The sequence below is a fragment of the Macaca nemestrina genome, chromosome 11 (genome assembly GCF_043159975.1).
Source record: "Macaca nemestrina isolate mMacNem1 chromosome 11, mMacNem.hap1, whole genome shotgun sequence".
Lineage (NCBI taxonomy): Eukaryota > Metazoa > Chordata > Mammalia > Primates > Cercopithecidae > Macaca > Macaca nemestrina.
This window is the reverse complement of record NC_092135.1, coordinates 94,004,013-94,025,633: the sequence shown is the minus strand read 5'-3', so window position 1 is coordinate 94,025,633 and position 21,621 is coordinate 94,004,013. Positions and strand designations below refer to the sequence as shown.

The window sequence follows — 21,621 nt, the reverse complement described above, 5'->3', positions numbered from 1 at the left end:
CTCCGTCTAAAAAAAAAAAAAAAAAAAAAAATGTTTGTTTTGTGTCTTAAAAGATTTTCATTCAGTTCTTTGTCCTTCATTTTTCTCTTTCTTGTCAATGATTTTGCTCTTGAAAGTTGATTCATTACAGCTGCGTTCTGCACTGTCTGGGTTTTCTAGTCTGCAGTTTCTCAGACTGGAGCACTGACACCGTGACTGTGCCGCCCCTGAGTGGACTTGAACTGCACTGTCCTATTCCTCATCCATCTAGGACAGCAGCCTTGTGTTCATGCAGATAATGTTCCTTTGTATTGCAAATGATGCCTTTTGGTACACAGGAAACATTTGCCCTGTGTTAGTCCTTGGATGCTGCCCATGTGTTTCATTGGTGATGTTTGACCTTCCAATGAGGGAATAGTGGTTCTCAGCCATAGCTACACGTTGGAATCATCTGGACAGCTGTGTTTAACACTCATGCCTGGGTCCCACCCCACATTCTGGGTCTTTACACATTTTGATGTAATGCATCTTGGGTGTGGCCTGGACATTGGAATTTTTAAAAGCTTCCTAAGGGATTCTAATGTGCAGTCAAGATTGACAACCCCTGCCTAGAAGTCTCCTCTGCCTCCCAGATCTTTAAAGTCAAGCTTATTTGCTTGCTTTCTGACATAACTCAGCTCTTTGCCTAACTATACAAACAGATCTCCAGACAGACTGTTGGTCAATAGCCAGTTTTGTACAGATTCATTACTAAAATCTCAACTCATTTTCCCATCTTTAGTATTCACCTCTATGCAGATAACAACAGCTAATACCTATGTGGGATCTCTTATGCAACAGTCACTGCATAAAGTGCCATAAACACACTAACTCAGCTCATCCACACGTGTGGCCCTGAGCTCTCACCCCAATTCCAGCCCAGTATTTTTCAGTCTCTAGGGCATTTGGTCAGCTGTCATATCCAAGTCAACATGTATAAAGTTTCACGTGCCCTTGTCCACCTGCATCACTTCCCACACTCTTCATAGCATCAGGTAGGTAGATCTGGCTCAAATCCCAAATCTACCGTCACTGGAATATGACTTGGACAAGAAACTGCACCTTCATTTTCCTTAGTTGCAAAGTGGTGTATGACAGTCCTAGTAATACCTGCTTCGTAGACTTGTGAGGATTTCTCAAGATCCCCCGTGTAATGTGCATCACCTGTAATGTATAGCAGGTGCTTAACAAGTAATACGTGTTGTTATTGTGTAAATATACTTTATATTATCATCATGCTTCCCATTCTTCTTCCTTGGTTATTTACTCTTTTCCCAGTGCATATTTCACATTGTAGATGTTTCTCTGAGTCACCCACTCCAGTCTAGTCCTTATCCCCTTAGGCTTCAATTACTGCAACAACTCCTAACTGGGGCTCTTTCCTCTTACCCACCGTTAATTTACTCAACACACTCTGAAAATAATTTCTTAAATAAAACACCACTTGTATGTTATTCTTCTGCTCAAGAACCTGTAAAGGCACTGTTCAGTTCATCATGCCCAAACTCCTCTGCTAGGTTTTAAAAATTCTTATCATAATTTGGCTCCAACCCTTCTGATCAATTTCATTTCCCATGTACTCCCAGCACTCCTCCTCCACTCTAGGCTAGCTTGGTTCTCTCGGCGTTTTCTGAACACACATGCAGTGCTCATGCCAGCTCTTGCTGCTCTATTCCAGTATAGAATATAAATTCTTCTTTTGCAAGGTGTGGTTCCAATTAAGCTTCCTCCCTAAGGCCTTTTCCACTTTGATCTCTACTTATACGCACTTCTTTTTTCTAACATTACTATTACTTTTGTATAACACTAATCTTAACAAATGCTTGCGGGGGTTGGGGGACAGGCAGCCGTGTCATTGAGTGACTGCCGCAGAGTGGTGAGAGCATGCCTCGTCTAACAGAGTAGCTGCAGCTGCCCGCTGGATCCCCAAGGAAATGCAAGCCAGTCGTTACAAGATTTCCCAAATAATTTTCAAGAGAATAATCTGGAATTTTTTAATTTGAAATTTAATTTGTAAATGTTGGCAATTAATTTAAAATCTTCAAAAAAGATTATGGGGCAAACAACGGGTATCTATATAACTAGGTATAGCCCCAGGGGTATAGCTTTGCTCCCTCTGCTTTCTAGTCTATATACCACCTAGTTCAGGACTTAATTATTCTCTAATTTTTGACATTTTATTTCTATTTCCCCACTCCACTCCAGCAACCCCACCTTATTCATCTTGGACGTCCATTGGTGAACCTAACACAGTATTCACTATGAATAACAACTATTTAGTTCACTCATTTGTTAAAGAAATTTTTAATGAACTTACATGATATGTAATGAACAAGACTTCCCAGCTTTTGTTTTCTGGTTTCTTTCATCGGTTGGGAAATATTTAGTGGAAATATCCAGTGTTTTTGTCATGGCTCTGTGTCTGATTTCCATATTCATCATCAGTTTTCTATCCCAGCCTGCTGCTTAGTCACCCAGTGACACAAAACCAGATTTTTCTATGGAAAGAGGAATAATTGGCTGGGTGTGGTGGCTCATGCCTGTAATCCCAGCACTTTGGGAGGCCGAGGTGGGTGGATCACGTGAGGTCGGGAGTTCGAGACCAGCCTGACCAACACGGTGAAACCACGTCCCTACTAAAAATACGAAATTAGGTGGGCATGGTGGTGCAAGACTGTAGTCCCAGCTACTCAGGAGGCTGAGGCAGGAGAATCGCTTGAACCCAGGAGACGGAGGTTGGGTTAGCCAAGATCACGCCATTGCACTCCAGCCTGGGCAACAAGAGCAAAACTCCGTGTCAAAAAAGAAAAAGAGAAGAAGGAAAGAGAAACAATGTTACTTGTACATTTTATTAGTGATAATTGCCATTGAATAACGTATGAAATATCCTTATATAATCTAGATATTCTCAGTACTTGGCACATGTTAAGAATGCAATAAATGGTCTGGTGCAGTGGCTTACACCAGTAATCCCAGCACTTTGGGAGGCCGAGGCAGGTGGATCACCTAAGGTGGGGAGTTCGAGACCAGCCTGACCAACATGGAGAAACCCTGTCCCTACTAAAAATACAAAATTAGTCGGGCGTAGTGGTGCATGCCTGCAATCCCAGCTACTCGGTAGGTTGAGTCTGGAGAATCACTTGAACCTGGGAGGTAGATGTTGTGGTGAGCTGAGATTGTGCCATTGCATTCCAGCCTGGGCAACAAGAGCAAACTCCATCTCAAAAAAAAAAAAAAAGAATCCAATAAATATTAATATTATTTATTCTTTGTGCAACCCAGAGACAGGTGCCTTTTGCAAGTATGTGTTATATTAAGATTTTACCCTGCAATATGAAATTTATGTAATTATGTGTCTAAAATCATTCTTGGTGATAGTGCATATCTAAAAGAAGTTTTGTAGGCCAATCACAGTGGCTCATGCCTATAATCCCAGCAGTTTGGGAGGCCGAGGTGGGCAGATCACCTAAGGTCAAGAGTTCCAGACCAGCCTGGCCAACATGACGAAACCCTGTCTCTACTAAAAATGCAAACATTAGCCAGGCATGGTGGCAGGCACCTGTAATCCCAGCTATTTGGGAGGCTGAAACAGGAGAATCGCTTGAATCCGGGAGGCAGAGGGTGCAGTGAGCCAAGATCACGCCACTGCAATCCAGCCTGCCGGGTGACAGAGTGAGACTCCATCTCAAAAAAAAAAAAAAAAAAGAAGTTTTGTGAGGAGTTTTTGGTTAGGAATTTAGAGTGAATGATTAAAACCTCACTCTTAGTGCCACTTACTTATATACCACATACTTTCCGTTGCAACTTCCTGTCTAATTGCCATTATATCATTTCAGCAGCAAGCAAAGACATTTCATCCTAACAGTTACTACTAGACATGAGTAACTCTGTTTGACTCATATTAGTTTGGACTGAAAAGGGGAACCATACTTGAGAAACACATGGGCACCATTATAACTATTCAAACAGGATTTTAATTCTCAACCAAAATGCCACAAAGAGGACGTCACTTAGGACCCTGGTTGAGGTTTGTTATATCCTTCAAGTTGCAGAAGTTAATCCTTCAAATGCAGAAGTTAAGACAGTTGCCTCATTGGACTTGTTGATTGTGATAGCTTTTGTCCATGGTGATGTGATGAACATAAGGATGATGCACAAATCCATATTGTCCTCTCTCTGTGGTTTGCTGTAGGTACCCAGCGTGCCAATGCCCGGGCTCCAGCCCCTTACAAGCGGGATTTTGAAGCCAAACTGAGGAACTTTTACAGGAAGTTAGAGACTAAAGGATATGGACAAGGCCCAGGGAAGTTAAAGTAAGTCAAAGCGACACAAACCACATAATGTATAGATGGTGAAAGGAGGGGGCGCAGTTGGGCCTCTAGGAAATTGATTGTGATTTGGGATGACTAGCCTTCATTTTAGTCGGCATAATTATTTCGGCATTTGTAAATTATAGGATCATCTAAAACATAGTCCTGGAATGAAACGTGATTAAGCTTAACATTTTAAAACAAGTAGTGAAGACACTGCCTTTTCATGTAAAAATAAAGGCAAAATAAAAGGCTGATTTATTTTTTTCCTCTGAAAAGTACCTCTTTGTTGGTGCATAGTATATTCATTAGCTATAAAGCCATCCCAATGTCCTTCACTACAAGTTTCTGTCTCCTGAACTGACCTGAGTGCAGGAATAGTGCTCAGCTCTGTTCAGTTCTGTGAAACCAACTTCACAGCAGAACATGTCATGAATGTTGTTTCTGCCTTTCTTCATCTGCCTCCTCCCTTCAAATGGGGAAGCTGAAACATCATCACGTTGTTTGGCCTACAATTGTTTCCATTCCCTGCTTACCCTTCTTTCTCTCCCTGCCTTCAACCCTGTCCCACGTCCCCACTGGAGATCACTCTGCCACTGAGAGAGGACAGAGGAAGGAGGGTCTCCACTGGAGCCCCCCTGTGACCCTGGGTGCCTGAGAGAGGGTCCAGAGACCAGACCAACAGCAGCCCCACGGCTCACTGCCCCACCCACAGGAAGGCTTGCTTGGTTAAATTTCACCTTCATTGCCCTAAAAAATCATCCGCCTGCCCATACACCATACTTCTCTGAGCTTTACTTTTCTCACACTTAATTTACAAAGGTCTAGGATGATCCAGCTGTCATGCATTCAGCCTCCCTATCATCTCTCTGCCTGTTACCATTTACATGAAGAGCAAATTGGTATCTATGGAAGAATGACTTTTAGTTGTCATCATCACAAGTAGATTAACCTACCACACACATCATTCATTTGTATCTCTCCCTTAGGGACTGTCAAGATTCACTTAATTTAACAATTAACTATTGGAAACTCCACTGCTTTGGAGGACATTGAGAATTTTTTTTTTCCTCTTCATTCTCACAGTCATCTCGCTGGGCACTTAATAATTGAATTCCTTGTCTAAGTGCATTGAGGCTTAAAACATTGCCTCATAGAGTTGTTCTTGCTTTACTTAACAAAACGTGTGTGTGTGTGTGTGTGTGTGTGTGTGTGTGGTGTTGTTTTATGATCTTTTTTTTTTTCTGGGATAAACTGATTTGACCGTTTAGGTAGGATTCTTCAGTTGTTCTCACAGGTCATAGGTAGGGTGCTCTATGTACCAATGATTCTCTCATATAACTTTTGCTAATGCTATTAAGAGTTAAAGACAAATGTGTACTTTATTGCAGACAGCAATGATATTAAGTAACATTCTTCTTACCTAGTTAACTGTGGCAAATGGAAATGTTCTAGAAAGATAAGTAAATTATCTTTAATAGTAGAGTAATAATCTGTATTTTCCCAATTGTCTCATTGTGGACAGGTTAATTATCCGAAGAGATCACTTACTAGAAGATGCTTTTAATCAGATTATGGGCTACTCCAGAAAAGACCTGCAGAGAAATAAGCTATATGTCACCTTCGTCGGGGAGGAAGGGTGAGTAGAACAGAGAAGTGGCCTGTGGAACATAGGCTGTGGCCACACGGCGGATGTTTCTCCACGTTGCTGTGGTTGCCTGAAACAGGAAATCCTTCTGGCAGGAAGTGCTGTTCTCATACACTTAAACCTTTGGGTTTTTTTTTTTTTTAAAGGTCTCCTCTGGCTTTTAAATCACTTGACATAGAAATTCTTTAGTAAAAACATGTAGCTTTAGATCATTTTTGAGAACAGAAGCCTAGTTTAGTTTCTTCTCTCCAGACCTCTCTTTCTCTTAAAGGGAAAAAGTAAGGCTTTGCGAGGAAAAAAAAAAAAAAAAACAAAAAAAAAACAAGGAATTGCATTTATGCAATTGCTTTGTGATCTGTGATCTTATTTTCTGCCCTGCAGGGCTAAGTAGAACGTGCTTCCTCTATTAAATAAGTTCAGTTTCAGAAACATGAATTAGAATCTTGCTGTTCTACCCGGAAGCCTCCACAGAAGTAACTCTTGGGCCTTGGCTCTTATTTCTCTGCCTCCAATTTTTCTCTTCCCTTGGGAGGGCAGCACACCACCAACATTACTACCTAACATAAACAAACATGTCCCGCCTTCCATGACTCTTCCATGAGTGAGCTCATTGAGATAAGGGTTAGGAAATGAAGCTGGGAAGACTCCTACACAGTGTCAGCGTTGCACCCAAATAGACATAACTGTTATTATGCATCACCTTAAAAGAGGCCAGCTGTCATCCCTCCCAGACCCCTTCTTCTTCCTCATTTCAGGTCTGGGTTCAAGTCTCAGCACCTTCTTCATAACTCAGCAGCCACTAGAGGGAATTTTTTTAATACCATACAATTGTCTGGTTGCATTTTCTGTGGTTCTTGTTGATTTGGATCATTTTAAGTCTATCCTTCTCAGTCGTGCCTCGGAATAAAAGTATATTCGATTATGGAATCATATTAGTGATATTGAACAAATCAGCCATTCAGTACACAGTGGATGAAACAGTGACTCCAAACTATAATAAATAATTTGCCTGTACTGATGGAACTAGGGAATAGCAAAATCAGGATTCAAATGCAGGCCCTTTGTCTTTCATCTAGTACTGTTGGACTAGCTCTGGGACCTAAGCAATAGTCCTGCACTCCAGCCCATCTGAATTTTTTTCCTATCTCTGGACATTTTGCCCATTCCAGCTAATGACTGATAACTTCTGCTCTTGTCACATGCACTGCTGTGTAGTCTCCCAGCTATGCCTACATTAAGGTAAAGTAGTATGTACAAACACACTATGACATGACAAAATTTGTACAGAAGTTTGCCTGAGACCTGAGCCCTTCATTGCTGATGTGCATATGTGGACTTCTCACTTGTGTTAGTTGGCTTAAAGATGAAGGTGCACAGTTGAAAATGAATGCAAATGTTGTTAGCCTAATCACCGGTATGCATGGGATTCCAAGTATTTCCTTACATAATAAGTCTGGTTTGGATGAGAATACTTTTCCTCCCCCAGAACTCCAGCTGCCTCCCTTCATTGTTGGACCACAGTTTGTTGAGATCTCAAAGATGTAGGGAAGAGTCTTTGGAAGCACTGATATTTAAGTTTGAATAGAACAGACGTTTATCATGATTGGTTATCCTAAAGCAGTCTCCTCATGGCTTGGACTAATGACATCCGTTCCTAGGAGGAGGTCCAGGGTGAGTGGGGCTTGATGCCTCTGTATTTGATTACATTACATTGATGTTCAAATGCTTCCTGCCTCCATCACCTGTCTCCTTCCTGTGACATCAGAGGGAAAACAAGGGAGAGGATGTTAAGCTGTGAGCTCGGTTAGCAGGGACAATCTCTTAATCTGTTCACTCTGCATATGGTTTATTGAAGCTGGATTTCTGGACTCATGACGTTGTCAGGTCAGTATCATAAATTATTAGATATATACTTTAATTTGCTATTGAGGCACCGAGGATACATATGCTGTTTTTGAGAGATGAAAATAGTAATTGTGCTGGAAAAATAGAAAGCTGAAAAAAAAAAAAAGAAAGAAACCTTGTGCTACATAAAAGTAAGGAGCTCTTTTAGCCTTTGCCACCTTCTCAAACACATTGACCCTATCACATGAAAATGAATGACCCTAACTTTTTTTCTGGATTATAGTAAATACCCAAAGGGAAAAGCTACCCAATCTTTCCACTGAACTATAAAAATGGAGCTGGAGGTTTTCTGTTTTTTTGTTTTGTTTTGTTTTGTTTTTTGAGACAGACTCTAACTCTGTTGCCCAGGCTGGAATGCAGTGGTGTGATCTTGGCCCACTGCAGCCTCCGCCTCCTGGGTTCAAGTGATTCTCCTGCCTCAGCCTCCTGAGTAGCTGGAACTACAGGCACATGCCACCACACCCAGCTAATTTGTTTCGTATGGAGGTTTTCTGTTACTGTCCCTTTACCAATTTTAATCCCCTCAAAATGTATCATTTTGTAAGTTCTTCATGTCCAGGTCTAATAATGAGCATTTAAAAACACACATATCTGGCACCCAGACCTTGGTTTCTAGTACCATTCTTTGATAAAAAGAATCAAGGTTTTTAGAGAAATGGCTGATTCTAACACTAAGCAGGAAATATACAAGATGGAGCCCAAAGCATCTTTTGGTGTCTGCCAGAGATTAAAGAAATCCTCAAAAATCCCAGTCATGGGGGTATGTTGAAAAAACCCAGGAGCCAACTGAGAGTTCCCAGTCGACAAAACTGAAATAATTTGAGCAACAAAATAAATACAAGGCTATTGGATTATAAAACAAAGTATAAAATAGATATCCATACTGATATAAATACATGGTTGAGTATGTAAATAAATGGGGAAGAATAGAAAAGTAGAAAAATCTCTTTTGTAAAATATGGAAGCAGCCCAAATGCCCGTCAATCAATGAGTGGATAAAGCCAATGTGGTGTATATATACACCATGAAATACTACTCAACCATAAAAAGGAAAAAAATAATGACATTCACAGCAACCTGGATAGAATTGGAGACCATTATTCTAAGTGAAGTAACTCAGGAATGGAAAACCAAATATCTTACATTCTCACTCATATATGGGAGCTAAGCAGCTATGAGGACGCAAAAGCATAAGAATGATACGTTGAACTTTTGGGACTTGGGGGAAAAGGCTGGGGGTGGCAAGGGATAGAAGACTACACATTGGATATAGTATAAACTGCTCAGGTGATAGATGCACCAAAATCTCAGAAATCACCACTAAAGAACTTATTCATATAACCAAACACCACCTGTTCCCCTAAAATCTATTGAAATAAAAAAAAATTAAAAAAAAAAAGAATCTCTGCTCTCAAGGTAGATATCAATTTGTTTAAGGCAAACAGTAGAAAATATGCCCTTCAAAACTGCTGTAGGTCTGGGGTAGGCACATGATGTCATCTGGCCCAATTAGACTGAAAGAAACTCTGTTATGTTGTAGTTGGTGAAAGGTTTCACTAAAAAAGAAAAAATCTATTTTGCAGAATATTTCCATACAATAGGCAGAACTCTCTACTCCTTAGGTATGGAATGTGCATAGTGACTTTCTTCCAAATAGTATAGTATGGAAAGAGGGGGAACAAAGTAACTTCACCGTAGAGAAACCTGACAAACATTATGGCAGTCAGGTTATCAAGGTCCACATCGATAGCCACGAGTCATGTTGATAATATGTACCCTCGATATGATGCAATGAGGATGGCACTTTACCTCTGTGTTTTTCCTCCCAAACACGTAATGATAGTCCAACCGTGAGAAAAATACTAGACAAAATCCCAACTGAGAGACATTGTACAAGATACCTTACCAGTACTCTTTAATACTCCCAAGGTCATCAAAGACCAGAGGAGCCTGAGAAACTGTCACAGCCAAGAGGGAGACATGACAATTAAATGTAATGTGGTTTCCTGTATGGGATCATGGAACAGATAACGGACATTAGGTAAAAACTAAGGAAATGTAGATAAAGTATGGATTTTAACTAATAATAGTGTATCAATATTGGTTTATTAATTATAACAAATGTACTATACTGATGTAAGATGTTAATCTGTGTGTGAGGTATACAAGAACTCTCTGTTTTATCTTTGCAATCTTTCCGTAAATCAAAACCTGTTCTAAAACAAAACATTTATTAAAAGAAAACATATAGTCAGGATTCAGGGAAATTTAGGAAATGTTTCTCTGAACAACGTATTTCCTCGTTATCTGATAAATGACAGCCCCCAGGGTAAATTTTGGTAGGTATATACCTCTGTCTGCACTTGAGGTCATTAGAGTAATAAGTGTATATATGGGGTTAATTCTGTGGGAAGTCCAAATTAGTAGTGGCATTGGTATATATAAAGTATGATTTTGTGTTGCTCATGTCAACTATGTTGTCTATGAGGGAATAATACTTTGCAATTCATATTGATATCATTTCAGTGATTATATTTTACCTGTTACCATCAAGGTCTTTATTTACAGTAGATTAGCTAAAGCATAAAGAAAAGGAAGTTTATTTTAAAGAATAATGCATCAGCCAGGTGTGGTGGCTCACACTTGTAATCCCAGCACTTTGGGAGGCTGAGGCGGGTGGATCACGAGGTCAGGCGATCGAGATCATCCTGGCTAATACGGTGAAACCCCGTCTGTATTAAAAATACAAAAAAATTAGCCAGGCATGGTAGCAGATGCCTATAGTCCCAGCTACTCAGGAGGCTGAGGCAGGAGAATGACTTGAACCCGGGAGGCAGAGTTTGCAGTGAGCTGAGATTGTGCCACTGCACTCCAGCCTGGGTAACAGAGCGAGACTCCGTCTCGAAAAAAAAAACAAAAAACAAAAAACCTAGAGTCTATAAATACAAATACATTAGTTGGTTAGTTCATCATCAACTAAGAGCACATTTTGTATTATGCTTTGGCTTTTTACAAAAAGTAGGTAGTTTCTAAGCACTATCTTGTAACTAGTGATTTAATTTGGTTAGAGCTGGAGGTTTTGCTTTAGTCATGAAAATTTCCACACAACTTAATCTGGTTATCTGCCTTTGCAAAGTTGTGGGGAAGGGAGATCAGCTGTGGTGGAGTGACTGAAAACTGAGTCATCTTGACTGAATGTGGTGTGAAATTGCGTACAGGGGTTGCCTATTTCTGCTGGCCATCAGTCTACCTAGAAGTTGCTTCTTTAGGGTTGAGGTCAATGAAATACTACATATTCTCTAGTGAATTATTCTACGTATTTTCCAGCTGTATTATTATATTACACATTCTCCAGTGTATTATTTTCTTTTGAATTAAAAGTCCTAGCAACTAAAGGTTACATGATTTAAAAAGTTACCTAGATGCTAGGCATGGTGGCTCATACCTATAATCCCAGCACTTTGGGAGGCCAAGGTGGGAGGATTGCTTGAGGCGAGGAGTTCCAGACTAGACTGGGCAACATAGTGAGACCCCATTTCTATAAAAAAAAATAAAAAATTAGCTGGGTGTGATGGCTTGTGCCTATAGTCCTAGACACTTGGGAGGCTAAGGCGAGAGGATCACTTGAGTCCAGGAGCTCGAGGTTACAGTGAGCTGCGATTGTGTCACTGTACTCCAGCCTGGGTAACACAGCAAAACCCTTTCACCCTGTCTCTTTAAAAAAAAAAAAAATACTGGATTAGACTGTTGTGTTCTGGTAAGGCATGGGGCCACTAACTTCTTAATACCCAAAACATTAAAGAAATAGTGACCTGGATAAAGAGAGGAGGTTTACACTGTGATTGCCCTGCCTCTTTTTCTTCATAGCCAACCCTGTAAAAGGCACCTTTCTTAAAGAAAGAATGAGTTTATTATGTGTGAGGTGCCATCAATATGACATCAATCATGTCTTGCAGAGCCACACTTTGACTAGGGAGGAGATGTGCACAAGCAGTTTTCGTTTGGGAGTTTAAGAACTTCCTGTAATATCTTCCTTTTGTGCTTTCTATAACCCCCTGAGACAGGCAAATGAAAGCAACTAGGGAAGATGAGATCTGAAAGAGTTTTCTTCAGTCTCTGCTTATAAAGTAACCAGCCAGTTCTTACATATGACTGATCAGATCCTCACTAGAAGCTGTTTGAGGCCCTGAGCTTGGTCATTAATTTCTCAGAAATCTGTGAAGCTTCAAGGTACACTTTATGATCTTGCTTTTTTTTCTTCCAAAAAGAGACATTTGCAGGATAACCTAAATTACCCAAACCTTTCTAAAGAAGGGTGCTTCTGTATCTAGGCTTTGGTTTGGTAGCACCTGGTAAGACTTTGTTTATCATATCAAAATTCCTTACTCACCTACCAGGCTTTCTTAATTGGCTCAAGAACTAACTCCTTGCTACTATAAATATCTAAGAGTGAATCAGGTGTGTAGGCCATGTGTGCCTGAACCAACTTGAAGGAAGTGATGGTGTGACTTCCCAAGGCCATCATCTTCTTTCATTTTATAGTCTGCTTTCATTAGAATACTTAGTTTTCAGTAATTCTTAGTTGAAAATAAAGAATGAGATAATAAAATTTGTTATTTTAACAAACTTTGGGTGCCACCGACAACTTGGGTGGAGTGCCATCCGAGCCATGTGATGATGTTTAAAATGCTCTATCAGCACTTGGGGCTCCAGACTACATGACCACCCCCTGGAGACATCTGTTCTTATTCAGAAATGCCCTCAGATGCAGCTGTTGTGCGGCTACACACCCGTTGTCCAGAGTTTTTACATTTCCGTGCCAAGGCTTTAGCTGTGGAACCAACCTAACTGGCAAAACAGGAATGTAACAGACAATCCTTGTGATATGAGTCATATTAACTATTTATATGAAAGAGGTTGCTAAGACATTACAGGAAGCAAAGGCATGATGTACCCTGCTGTGACATGTTTTACTGAATTAGCCAGGCTTATTTACAAATTGTAATCTACAACCTGCTCTCAGATAGGCAGTTCTAGGCTTTGGATTATAATCAAATCAAAGTTTAAGACTCTTTTGGCTTTAGAGGTGACTCCATCAGTGCTTCTAGAGTTAAAAGTCAGCAGCTAAAAACTTGACCAGTTGAAGATACATTTTCTCCTAGAAGAACTATTAGCTTTGTTTTTGCTTGGGAAAACAAGACTTTTCCTTTTCAGTTTAATTCCTCAGGGAACATTCATCTCATCTTCAGCCAGATTCAGCTATTATCATAAAAAGGGAACTAATCAGTGAGGTCAGTCTTTGTTGTTTTAGCAAACTTTACCACATGAGAAGATTTTACTTATTAAACTTTCTAAGCATAATTTACTTGTTGATTTCTGACAATGTTTTCAAATTGAGCAATCTTTTAGGGATTGGTATAACCTGTTCATGTCATTGAATCAATATACCACTCAAAGGCAAATGTGCAAATCTGCTAGATACCAAATAACAATGTAAGCAACGTTGATTTTCTTCAGAAAGCATCAAAGAGCTCCACTCATTGATTCAACAATATATATTGAGCCCATACTGTGTATCAGGCTAGGTACGGATATAAAAATGAGTAAAACATGGTCCCTGCCCCCAGTGTAGTTATAGACTAATACGTATGTATAGGGGAGGCCAGGCACATATACAGATAATTGTAATGCACTTTGTAAGTGCAGTTATTATTAAAATACTCAGAGTTAAAGCTTAAAGAAACCCTGATACTTCTAACTGAACGCCACAGCTTAATTTTAAGCAGGCAAAATCCTATTTTACTTTTACCAGTTGTCTGTAAGAAAACTGACTCCTGAAGTATTTGCCTCATGTGTCAGCTGTCTCTGACCTTATCCATTGTATGCTTTATTGTGTCTGAAAGCCTCGCAGAGAATGACCATAGCTGACCGGTGCTCACTCTGTGCCTCACACTTAGTAGTCTACCCACTCCTTGAGGTTGCATACACCCTAGGATATTGTAAGCTAGATTTTTTTTTTTTTTTTTTTTTTTTTGAGATGGAGTCTCTCATAGTGTCGCCCAGGCTGGAGTGCAGTGGCACAATCTTGGCTCACTGCAAGCTCCCCCTCCCGGGTTCACACCATTCTCCTGCCTCATCCTCCCAAGTAGCTGGAACTACAGGCGCCTGCCACCACACCCGGCTAATTTTTTGTATTTTTAGTAGAGACGGGGTTTCACCATGTTGGTCAGGATGGTCTCAATCTCCTGACCTCGTGATCCGCCCGCCTCGGCCTCCCAAAGTGCTGGGATTACAGTCATGAGCCATGACACCCGGCCGTACTAAGGCTTTTAAAAGATGCAGCTACATGCAGATAGGATGGGGGAGTCCTGGGTTAAAGCAGCATACATGAAAGGTTTGGGGCTTTAGCTGATGACTAGCACCTTATAATTCAACAAAATAAAGTGGTTGCCCCAAAGGCAGGATAAGTGAAACCAGCATCGCTGGAGAAAAGTGTCGAGGATTTTCTAAGCTCTATGCTGAGAAGACCTCACCTGGAGTGTCACCATCAAGTCTTTACTGACACCAGGGTAGAGAGGGAATTCCCACCCCTGCCCTGAGAGAAGGTTGAAGGAAGTGGCCATGCTCAGGAGTGGGAAAGGGAGAGAAGGAGGCAGAGACCAGGAGACGGAAAGTGCTAAACCTAGAGCTCTGATGGAAAATGACTTTCAAAACATTTTACATCTTTAGGATCTAGATTAGTACCCCATATGTAATCAGCACACAGACTTTTGTTAAAAGAAAGTCTCTGAGTATGTAAAGAATGTTCAAGTGGAACAAGTATTCTACTTGTTCCTGGCGGTGTCACAGGCCAGAAGTAGGTCAACGGGAGGAAGCCACAAAGGCCTCCTTCGTCACAGCATAAGGAGGGACAGGTAGTCTGTGCATCCCTGCACTGAGGAGGCAGCCAGGGTACTGCTTTGGGAGTCCTCAGAGTAACCTGAGGATGGTCCCACCGATCCTGGGAGCCACCTGTGAGCATGTTCTATTCAGGCGCCCCAGAGGGCAGGTCCATTGTGTCACCTACAGCCTCTCTGGCCCTGGGAGTCTGCTGTTTGCATTTTTCTTTACACAAAAGTTTCCTATCAGCACAGTATGGGTGTGAGGATTTTAATACCACTGGTGATATGTTAAATGATTTTAGCTACTACAAAGACTGATGTGTTTTATTTTAATATTCATGTATTCATTTTAAGGTATATTGGGAAACAATAGTTAGCACATCAAAACTTTATAAAGATTGTATAAGACAAAGTTTTATTAAAAAAGCAAATAGATCTAAAGTTGATTTAATGAAAAATATTAAATCAATAATAGTACATATATATTCAGATATAACAAAAATTGGGAAAGTAGTATGAATAGTTGAAGTCTGTTCTGTAAACCATTTTTATTTATATTCTGCCTGTAGTATCCTTTTTGTTGCTGTTGTTCTTTCTCCATCGCCGGGGCTGGAGTGCAGTGATGTGATCATAGCTCATGCAGCCTTAAACTCTTGGGCTTAAGAGATGCTCCTGCCTCAACCTCCCAAGTAGCTGGGACTACCAGCATATGCCACCACACCTGGCTAATTTTTTCTTATTTTTTGTAGAGACAGGAGTCTCACTGTGTCACTATGTTTCCCAGGCTTATCTCAAACTCCTTGACTCAATGAATCTTCCCGCTTTGGCTTCCCAAAATGCTGTGATTACAGGCACAAGCCAACATGCCCGGCCTAGGATCCATTTTTTTCTCCATCACACAATCCTATCACTGAACAAGACTCAGATTTTTTTTCATTAAAAAAATGCAATGATACCCACAGAAAAAAATTCAAAAAGAAGAAAAAAATAAGATAGAGAAAAGAAGAAGAAGGAGAAGAAAAGTCTTTCACAATCCCTCCTCTACCCCAGCTTCTCAGTTGCCTTCACTCCCTTTTCAGCATTCCTTCCCTATCTTTGAGCCCACGTGTATACTTTTTATCCATAGGGTCGATGTACTTTATATTTTTCATTTTAAATTTAGCACATCACATTGCTTTACTGCAAACTCCTCCTTACTTTGCGTTTTTTCCTCTCTTCATTTTTGGCCACTTGTCATTCCTCAGACCTCACACAATCTTTTCTTATACTTCAATTTGACCCTGACATCTTTGTGAGTAAAGTGGAATTTATACCGTAGCTCGGGTGTTAGTTTCAGCCTCTTTCTCCAAACGCCTTCCTTAGGAAGCTTTAGGCCCCCTCATTTTTCTTGTCTGTAGTTTTCCTTGGTGTTTTATCATTTAAAGTTTTCATTTGCACCTTATCACTCCATTTTTTGCTACTGATCTCCCTAAGGGGACTTGTATCTGTAATGTCTTATCTCAAATTCACGGAAGTATCTTTCTTCTCCCATTTAACAATGTTTCAGACATCCATGAGGACTCCATGTCCTGTGAGCATATGTAACTGATTGCCCCTGGTTTTACCCTGTTTAAATGAAGCTTTCACATTGTGCTCCCTTTTTGTATAAGCTTGCTCCTGACATTTGAAAGATTTACCTCTTTATACATATTTACATAATCAAAATATTAGCAGATTGCCTATTGTATGTATTAGAATATTGCCTGTTCTATGCCTGCTGTATGATGTGTGGCTTGGTTTTAGGTGTGTTCCACATAAATGTCCATTTTTCTAATCTGGATCAAGACACAATGAGATCAGAAACTATGATCATTCAGTTTGTTTTGGACAGCTCTGGCATGTGGACAATTAGATTTGTAATGAGCATCCTATGGAAACTTGAGCTCTGGAGAAAAAGTGCCCGATATCTAGAAAAAAAGTAACAGATTATTCTTTTTGTGGATTTTTGTTACAGGCTGGATTACAGTGGGCCTTCCAGAGAGTTTTTCTTCCTGGTATCCAGAGAACTCTTTAACCCATATTATGGCTTATTTGAATATTCAGCCAATGACACATACACAGTACAAATAAGTCCTATGTCTGCTTTTGTAGACAATCACCATGAATGGTAAGTATTTTTTCCCCAACACTTCTTCAGGCGATTTTCTATGATATTTGTTTTTTTATAGAACCCACATTTACACATTAAAACATTTTTTCCCTTGGGCAAAATCACATTTTCAGTTAAATACCTCACTTGACTCTTGTTTTTATTGTCAAATTTAAATATGTAGTCAGTCTCCAAGCTAGGACTAGATCTGTTGATAGCTGGGAATTGATCTGTTCCATAAGATCGATTCAAGTGAGTTGGGTAGAATTCAAAAGGTATTTCCCATTGCAAGAAAAAGATGATGAGTTCCTGGTGAGATCCCTGTATTCCTCGCTGTACCTTTGGGTGCCTATGAGCTCTAAGCTGAGGTGGGGGTGAGGAGGGAAAGGCCTGATCCAAAGATCAGACAGCCTCTAGAGCAGCCCTTGGGGAAGTGGCTGCCATGGGAGAAGATGGGGCAGCTGGAACTCTGGCTGGGGCTCTGACTCTTAACTGTGGTGATGATGGTGCTCTAGAGGGCAGTGGGGCTGGTGGGGTGACCTGGGGGCATTGACGGTAGAAGGGCAGGAGTGGGGAATCACAAGCAGTGGTCACTTACCGTATTAGCCATTTGAAGTTTGTAACCAGGTGTTGCCTCCCTCTTTCCTAATTTCTCACACAAAATCAAGGAAACTGATTTAGGATTCCCATCTGAAGATTATTTATGCTGAAAATCCCAAATTGCACTCTTTCCAGATGTCCTTACATCTTTTTTAAATCTCTGCGTTTATAGACTGTAAATATTTGTATAACCCCTGGTAGCTTGTTCCTGTTCATTTTCCCTGGTAGCAACAAAGGAAAGAATATGAGCAGGATTCATGGGAAAAGCATATTTGAATCATGAGATTAATATTGGTGGGTGGAGGGCATTATCTTTTAGGACTTACTCTTCAAATTGAACATCTGTTTAGCTGCAATTTGGAGTCCTTCTTCTAACTGTGACTATTACAGTTGTGCTAAATAAATGGAAATAAAGAGGAACCATACTGCTGGACATTGTTCTTAAAATGGCTGCCTAATACTAAAATTACAAACTTACAGTACGAACTCAGTATGGATTTACACTTTTGGAAGACATCAGACTTTCAAAGAGCTAGAAACTTGAACCCTTTTGAAAGAGAAAGTAAGTTTGCATCTCAGGCAGCAAATCCAGTCATAACAAATATGTTTAATAAAGTTTCCAAAGTGATTCAGAATAGAATTGAGCCTTGACATTTTAGAGAACAGAATGTCCCAGAAGAAACCCCCCCAAATGTCCATGTGCATAATTCTTGAATGGTGAAAATATCAGGAATGGGGCTTGATAGAGAATAGATATAGGAACTTTCTTGATCTGAGACTGGGCCTTTCCTCAGAAGAGAATTGCTACTGAGTTTGTGTTAGAGAAATCCTGCTAATGTTCATGCATACACACTAGGAGGGGATAGCATTTTCCCCACTTCCAGAGGTCTCATCTGTCAACATCTCTTAGAATTGGTTTGGGGAAATGTCACTGAAATGCTCACACGGGATTCATGAATGTGGGGTGCTACATTGCTGACATGGAGTGAAGGTGGAGCAGGGTCTCTAAATATGAGGGAAACTGATTCTTCAGCAAGTAGGTACGAATTACTGGCTGTATTAGTCCATTCTTGTGTTGCTATAAAGAAATACCTGAGACTGGTAATTTATAAAGAAAAGAGGTTTAATTGGCTTATGATTCTGCAGGCTGTACAAGAAGCATAGCACCCAAATCACTGGGCTTTGGGGATGGTCTCAGGGAGCTTTTAAAATCATGGTGGAAGGCAAAGGGGAAGCAGGCACATCATATGACAAAAGCAGGAGAGAGAGAGAGAGAGGGAAAGTTGGGGGGAGGTGCCACACACTTTTATATGACCAGATTTCATGAGAACTCACTATCACGAAGATAGCACCAAGCCATAAGGGATCAGCCTCCATGATCCAAACACCTCCCACCAGGCCCCACCCCCAGCAATGGGGATTGCAATTCAACATGACATTTGGGCAGGGACAAGTATACAAACTATATCACTGGCCTGATGAAGACACAGCCCATGGTGCATGCAAACTCTCACGACCTAGTAGGCAATTAATATTGGAAAAATTTAGATGCTTAGAGCTGGAAGGCATTCTAGAAAGCATATGGAACCACCTAGAAACTGCTCCATGACGTGTAAGCCATCTCATGCGTTTCCTTCACAGGTTCCGATTCAGTGGTAGGATCCTTGGTCTTGCACTAATACACCAGTATTTGTTGGATGCCTTCTTCACACGGCCCTTTTATAAGGCTCTTCTCAGAATGTAAGAATATTTTTATCACTTGTGTAATTAGCATGTAAAATACAGTATTTACTTTATTGAAAAAATTCTGTCAAAGTCATTGTTTATCTGTTCACAATCTCAAATCTGTTATTAAACCTAATAGTGGTTTAGATTTCTGAAAGTAATACAATTTCAAATACGATTACTGTGTTTTTCCTGCCTCTGACCTATTTAGCCCCCAGAGTTTTAGTTTTGCTCTATCCCCCAAAATCTATTCTCATTTGTTGCAGCGCATGTTTCTTTAAAACAATTGTACTTCAAATGCAGCCCTGGAATTCCTGTGGTGTTAATGCAGATTATTAATAGAATAGTTGTGGGTTAGTCTTAGTGACTCACAGCCCCCTCTCCTTTATGAGATACATTTTGTGTTTGGCTTGATGCAAATTTTCAAATGCTTACTCCTCATTCAAATCTTCGTTTTCTTTTGTTTTGGTTTTATTTTTTATTTGTTTGTCAGGGATGGACAGTGCCATATGTTTCTTAAACTTTCTCTATGACCTTAGTAATTTATTATGGAAAATGAAAATTCAGCATTCACAGAACTTTTTCTTCGTTGTTAATGAAAGATTGCGATTATTGTAAAATACAGGGCTAATTGTTTCTGTCCTGTAATCAGCAGCCATTTACAAGGCTGAACAGAAGGCAACGGCCTGTGGGATAGTAGCTCAAATCTGCAATGAGAGCTCACTGAATTCTCACTTGGCTCTGTCCAGCCCATTCCCTAACTGAGGCCACGTACCTGCTTACTGTAAAATGGAAGCCTAGACCTCAAATGAAAGCAAACAAAATGCTTCTTGTGGGCCCTTGGGAGGGTCAGTAGAAAGACTTTTGCCTTCCTGTCTTTCAGTGTCTTCACAGCTGTAGCACTGGGAAACGGGTGCCATTTTCTGTCACTTTGGTTCTTTGTGGCCACTTTGCATCTTCCCATTTCATTGCCTTATCTCTTATCTTCTCATTTAAGCTTCCTGAAAGACTAGTCTCTACTGACTCTCTACACTTACCTCAAATTCACACTCTCAACACACTTCAGCCTGGTTTCTTTCCCACCAGAAAACCTGTGGAGGCATTTAAAGAATACTGGTTAGTCTGTATCTTACTGGGTCATGCTGCTGCTTCTGACGCTGTGTACCACCCGCCCCCACCACCATTTATTCCTGGGTCCTTTCTCCAGAGCTGGCATCTATGACACTGTACTGTGCGGGCTCTTTTTTTTAACTTTTCTGTCTTCTTCATGAGCCCCTCTTCTGATTTGCCCTTAACCCTTGGTATACCTGAAGCTTCTGTCATTGGGCCCCTGCTTTTCTCACTCAGTATGCCCTCATGGCGGGGGGGAATTTCTTTGCCTGTCTTATCTCCTCTGATTCTCAAATCTGTACTCTCAGTCTTGATCTCCCTTAAGGTGTAGCCTCACATGCTCAACAATCCACCAGACTCCACTCGATGTCTTACAAGGACTTCAGAATCAACATGGTTAAGACTAAGCTCATCAAGTTTCCCTACTTAAAAGTATACCTTCTCCCACAGGCCCCGTTACAGTTAATAGTGCCACTATTCTCAGGCCACTCTGGTCAGAAATTGGGAGTCACCCTTAAACAGCGATGACAAATACACAGTACATGTTCTACTCTTCACCATCTCTACTCTACCCCATCATTCCCAGGGTAGAGTTCACAAATCACCTGTGGTACTTTTTCCCACTGAACTCATTGTGGTCTTAGAAATCTTTTTAACGGATAGTGCTCAAGCTTGGCAATTAATTATAGTTAGTTTTGACATGAGTTCATTTGTCACCCCTATTTTAGATATCCTTCTTTATACTCCCCCAATAAAACTATTTCATGATTGCTACATGTTTGCCTCCTAAATGATTTTCAAATTGATCTTCTTCTCTCCAACCTTAATAGCCCAGCCCTAGTTAGAGCCCTTATCTTATTTTGGCCATATTATTGTAGGGGTCTATTCATTGGTCTCTACCCTCTAATGATAACGACCCCTCATCCCACTCCATTTTAAATAATCCTTCACACTGGGACTTCCAGAGGAGCTGGAAGTTTATGTGTTTATAATTCACATTTCACTTCTGATCATGCCATGCCCTGTCTTAAAATCTTTTGGTAGTTCTGAATCACCAGTCTCCTTAGGATGGCATTAAGGCCTGCTGCCTTGCTGGCCTCATTCTCTAGAAATTCTGTCTTGAGGTTAACTCTCTCAAACTGCCGATATGCTTGGAGTCCTCTGTACACTTCCATGCCTTTGTATTTTGTTCATGTTATTCTCTCTCCTTTCTCTTTCCCCTTCTCCTCCTTTATTTATTCCTTTTTACCTCTCTTGCTTTTAAACATCCTGAATGATTTAATGTAGGCATCATCT

At 40.5% G+C, this 21,621-nt stretch overlaps 1 protein-coding gene across 7 annotated transcripts in view; it reads left to right on the top strand.

Annotated features, from left to right (window-relative positions):
* Nucleotides 1–21,621, top strand: part of LOC105468168 (HECT, C2 and WW domain containing E3 ubiquitin protein ligase 2) — a 384,482-nt gene that overhangs the window by 339,612 nt on the left and 23,249 nt on the right. For all 7 annotated transcript variants that reach the window (XM_071073114.1, XM_071073110.1, XM_071073111.1 and 4 more), the window contains 4 exons: nucleotides 4,211–4,331; nucleotides 5,854–5,967; nucleotides 16,756–16,908; nucleotides 19,132–19,230. In XM_071073114.1, the coding sequence (XP_070929215.1) occupies nucleotides 4,211–4,331; nucleotides 5,854–5,967; nucleotides 16,756–16,908; nucleotides 19,132–19,230 (487 nt within the window). The remainder of the gene's footprint in view (nucleotides 1–4,210; nucleotides 4,332–5,853; nucleotides 5,968–16,755; nucleotides 16,909–19,131; nucleotides 19,231–21,621) is intronic.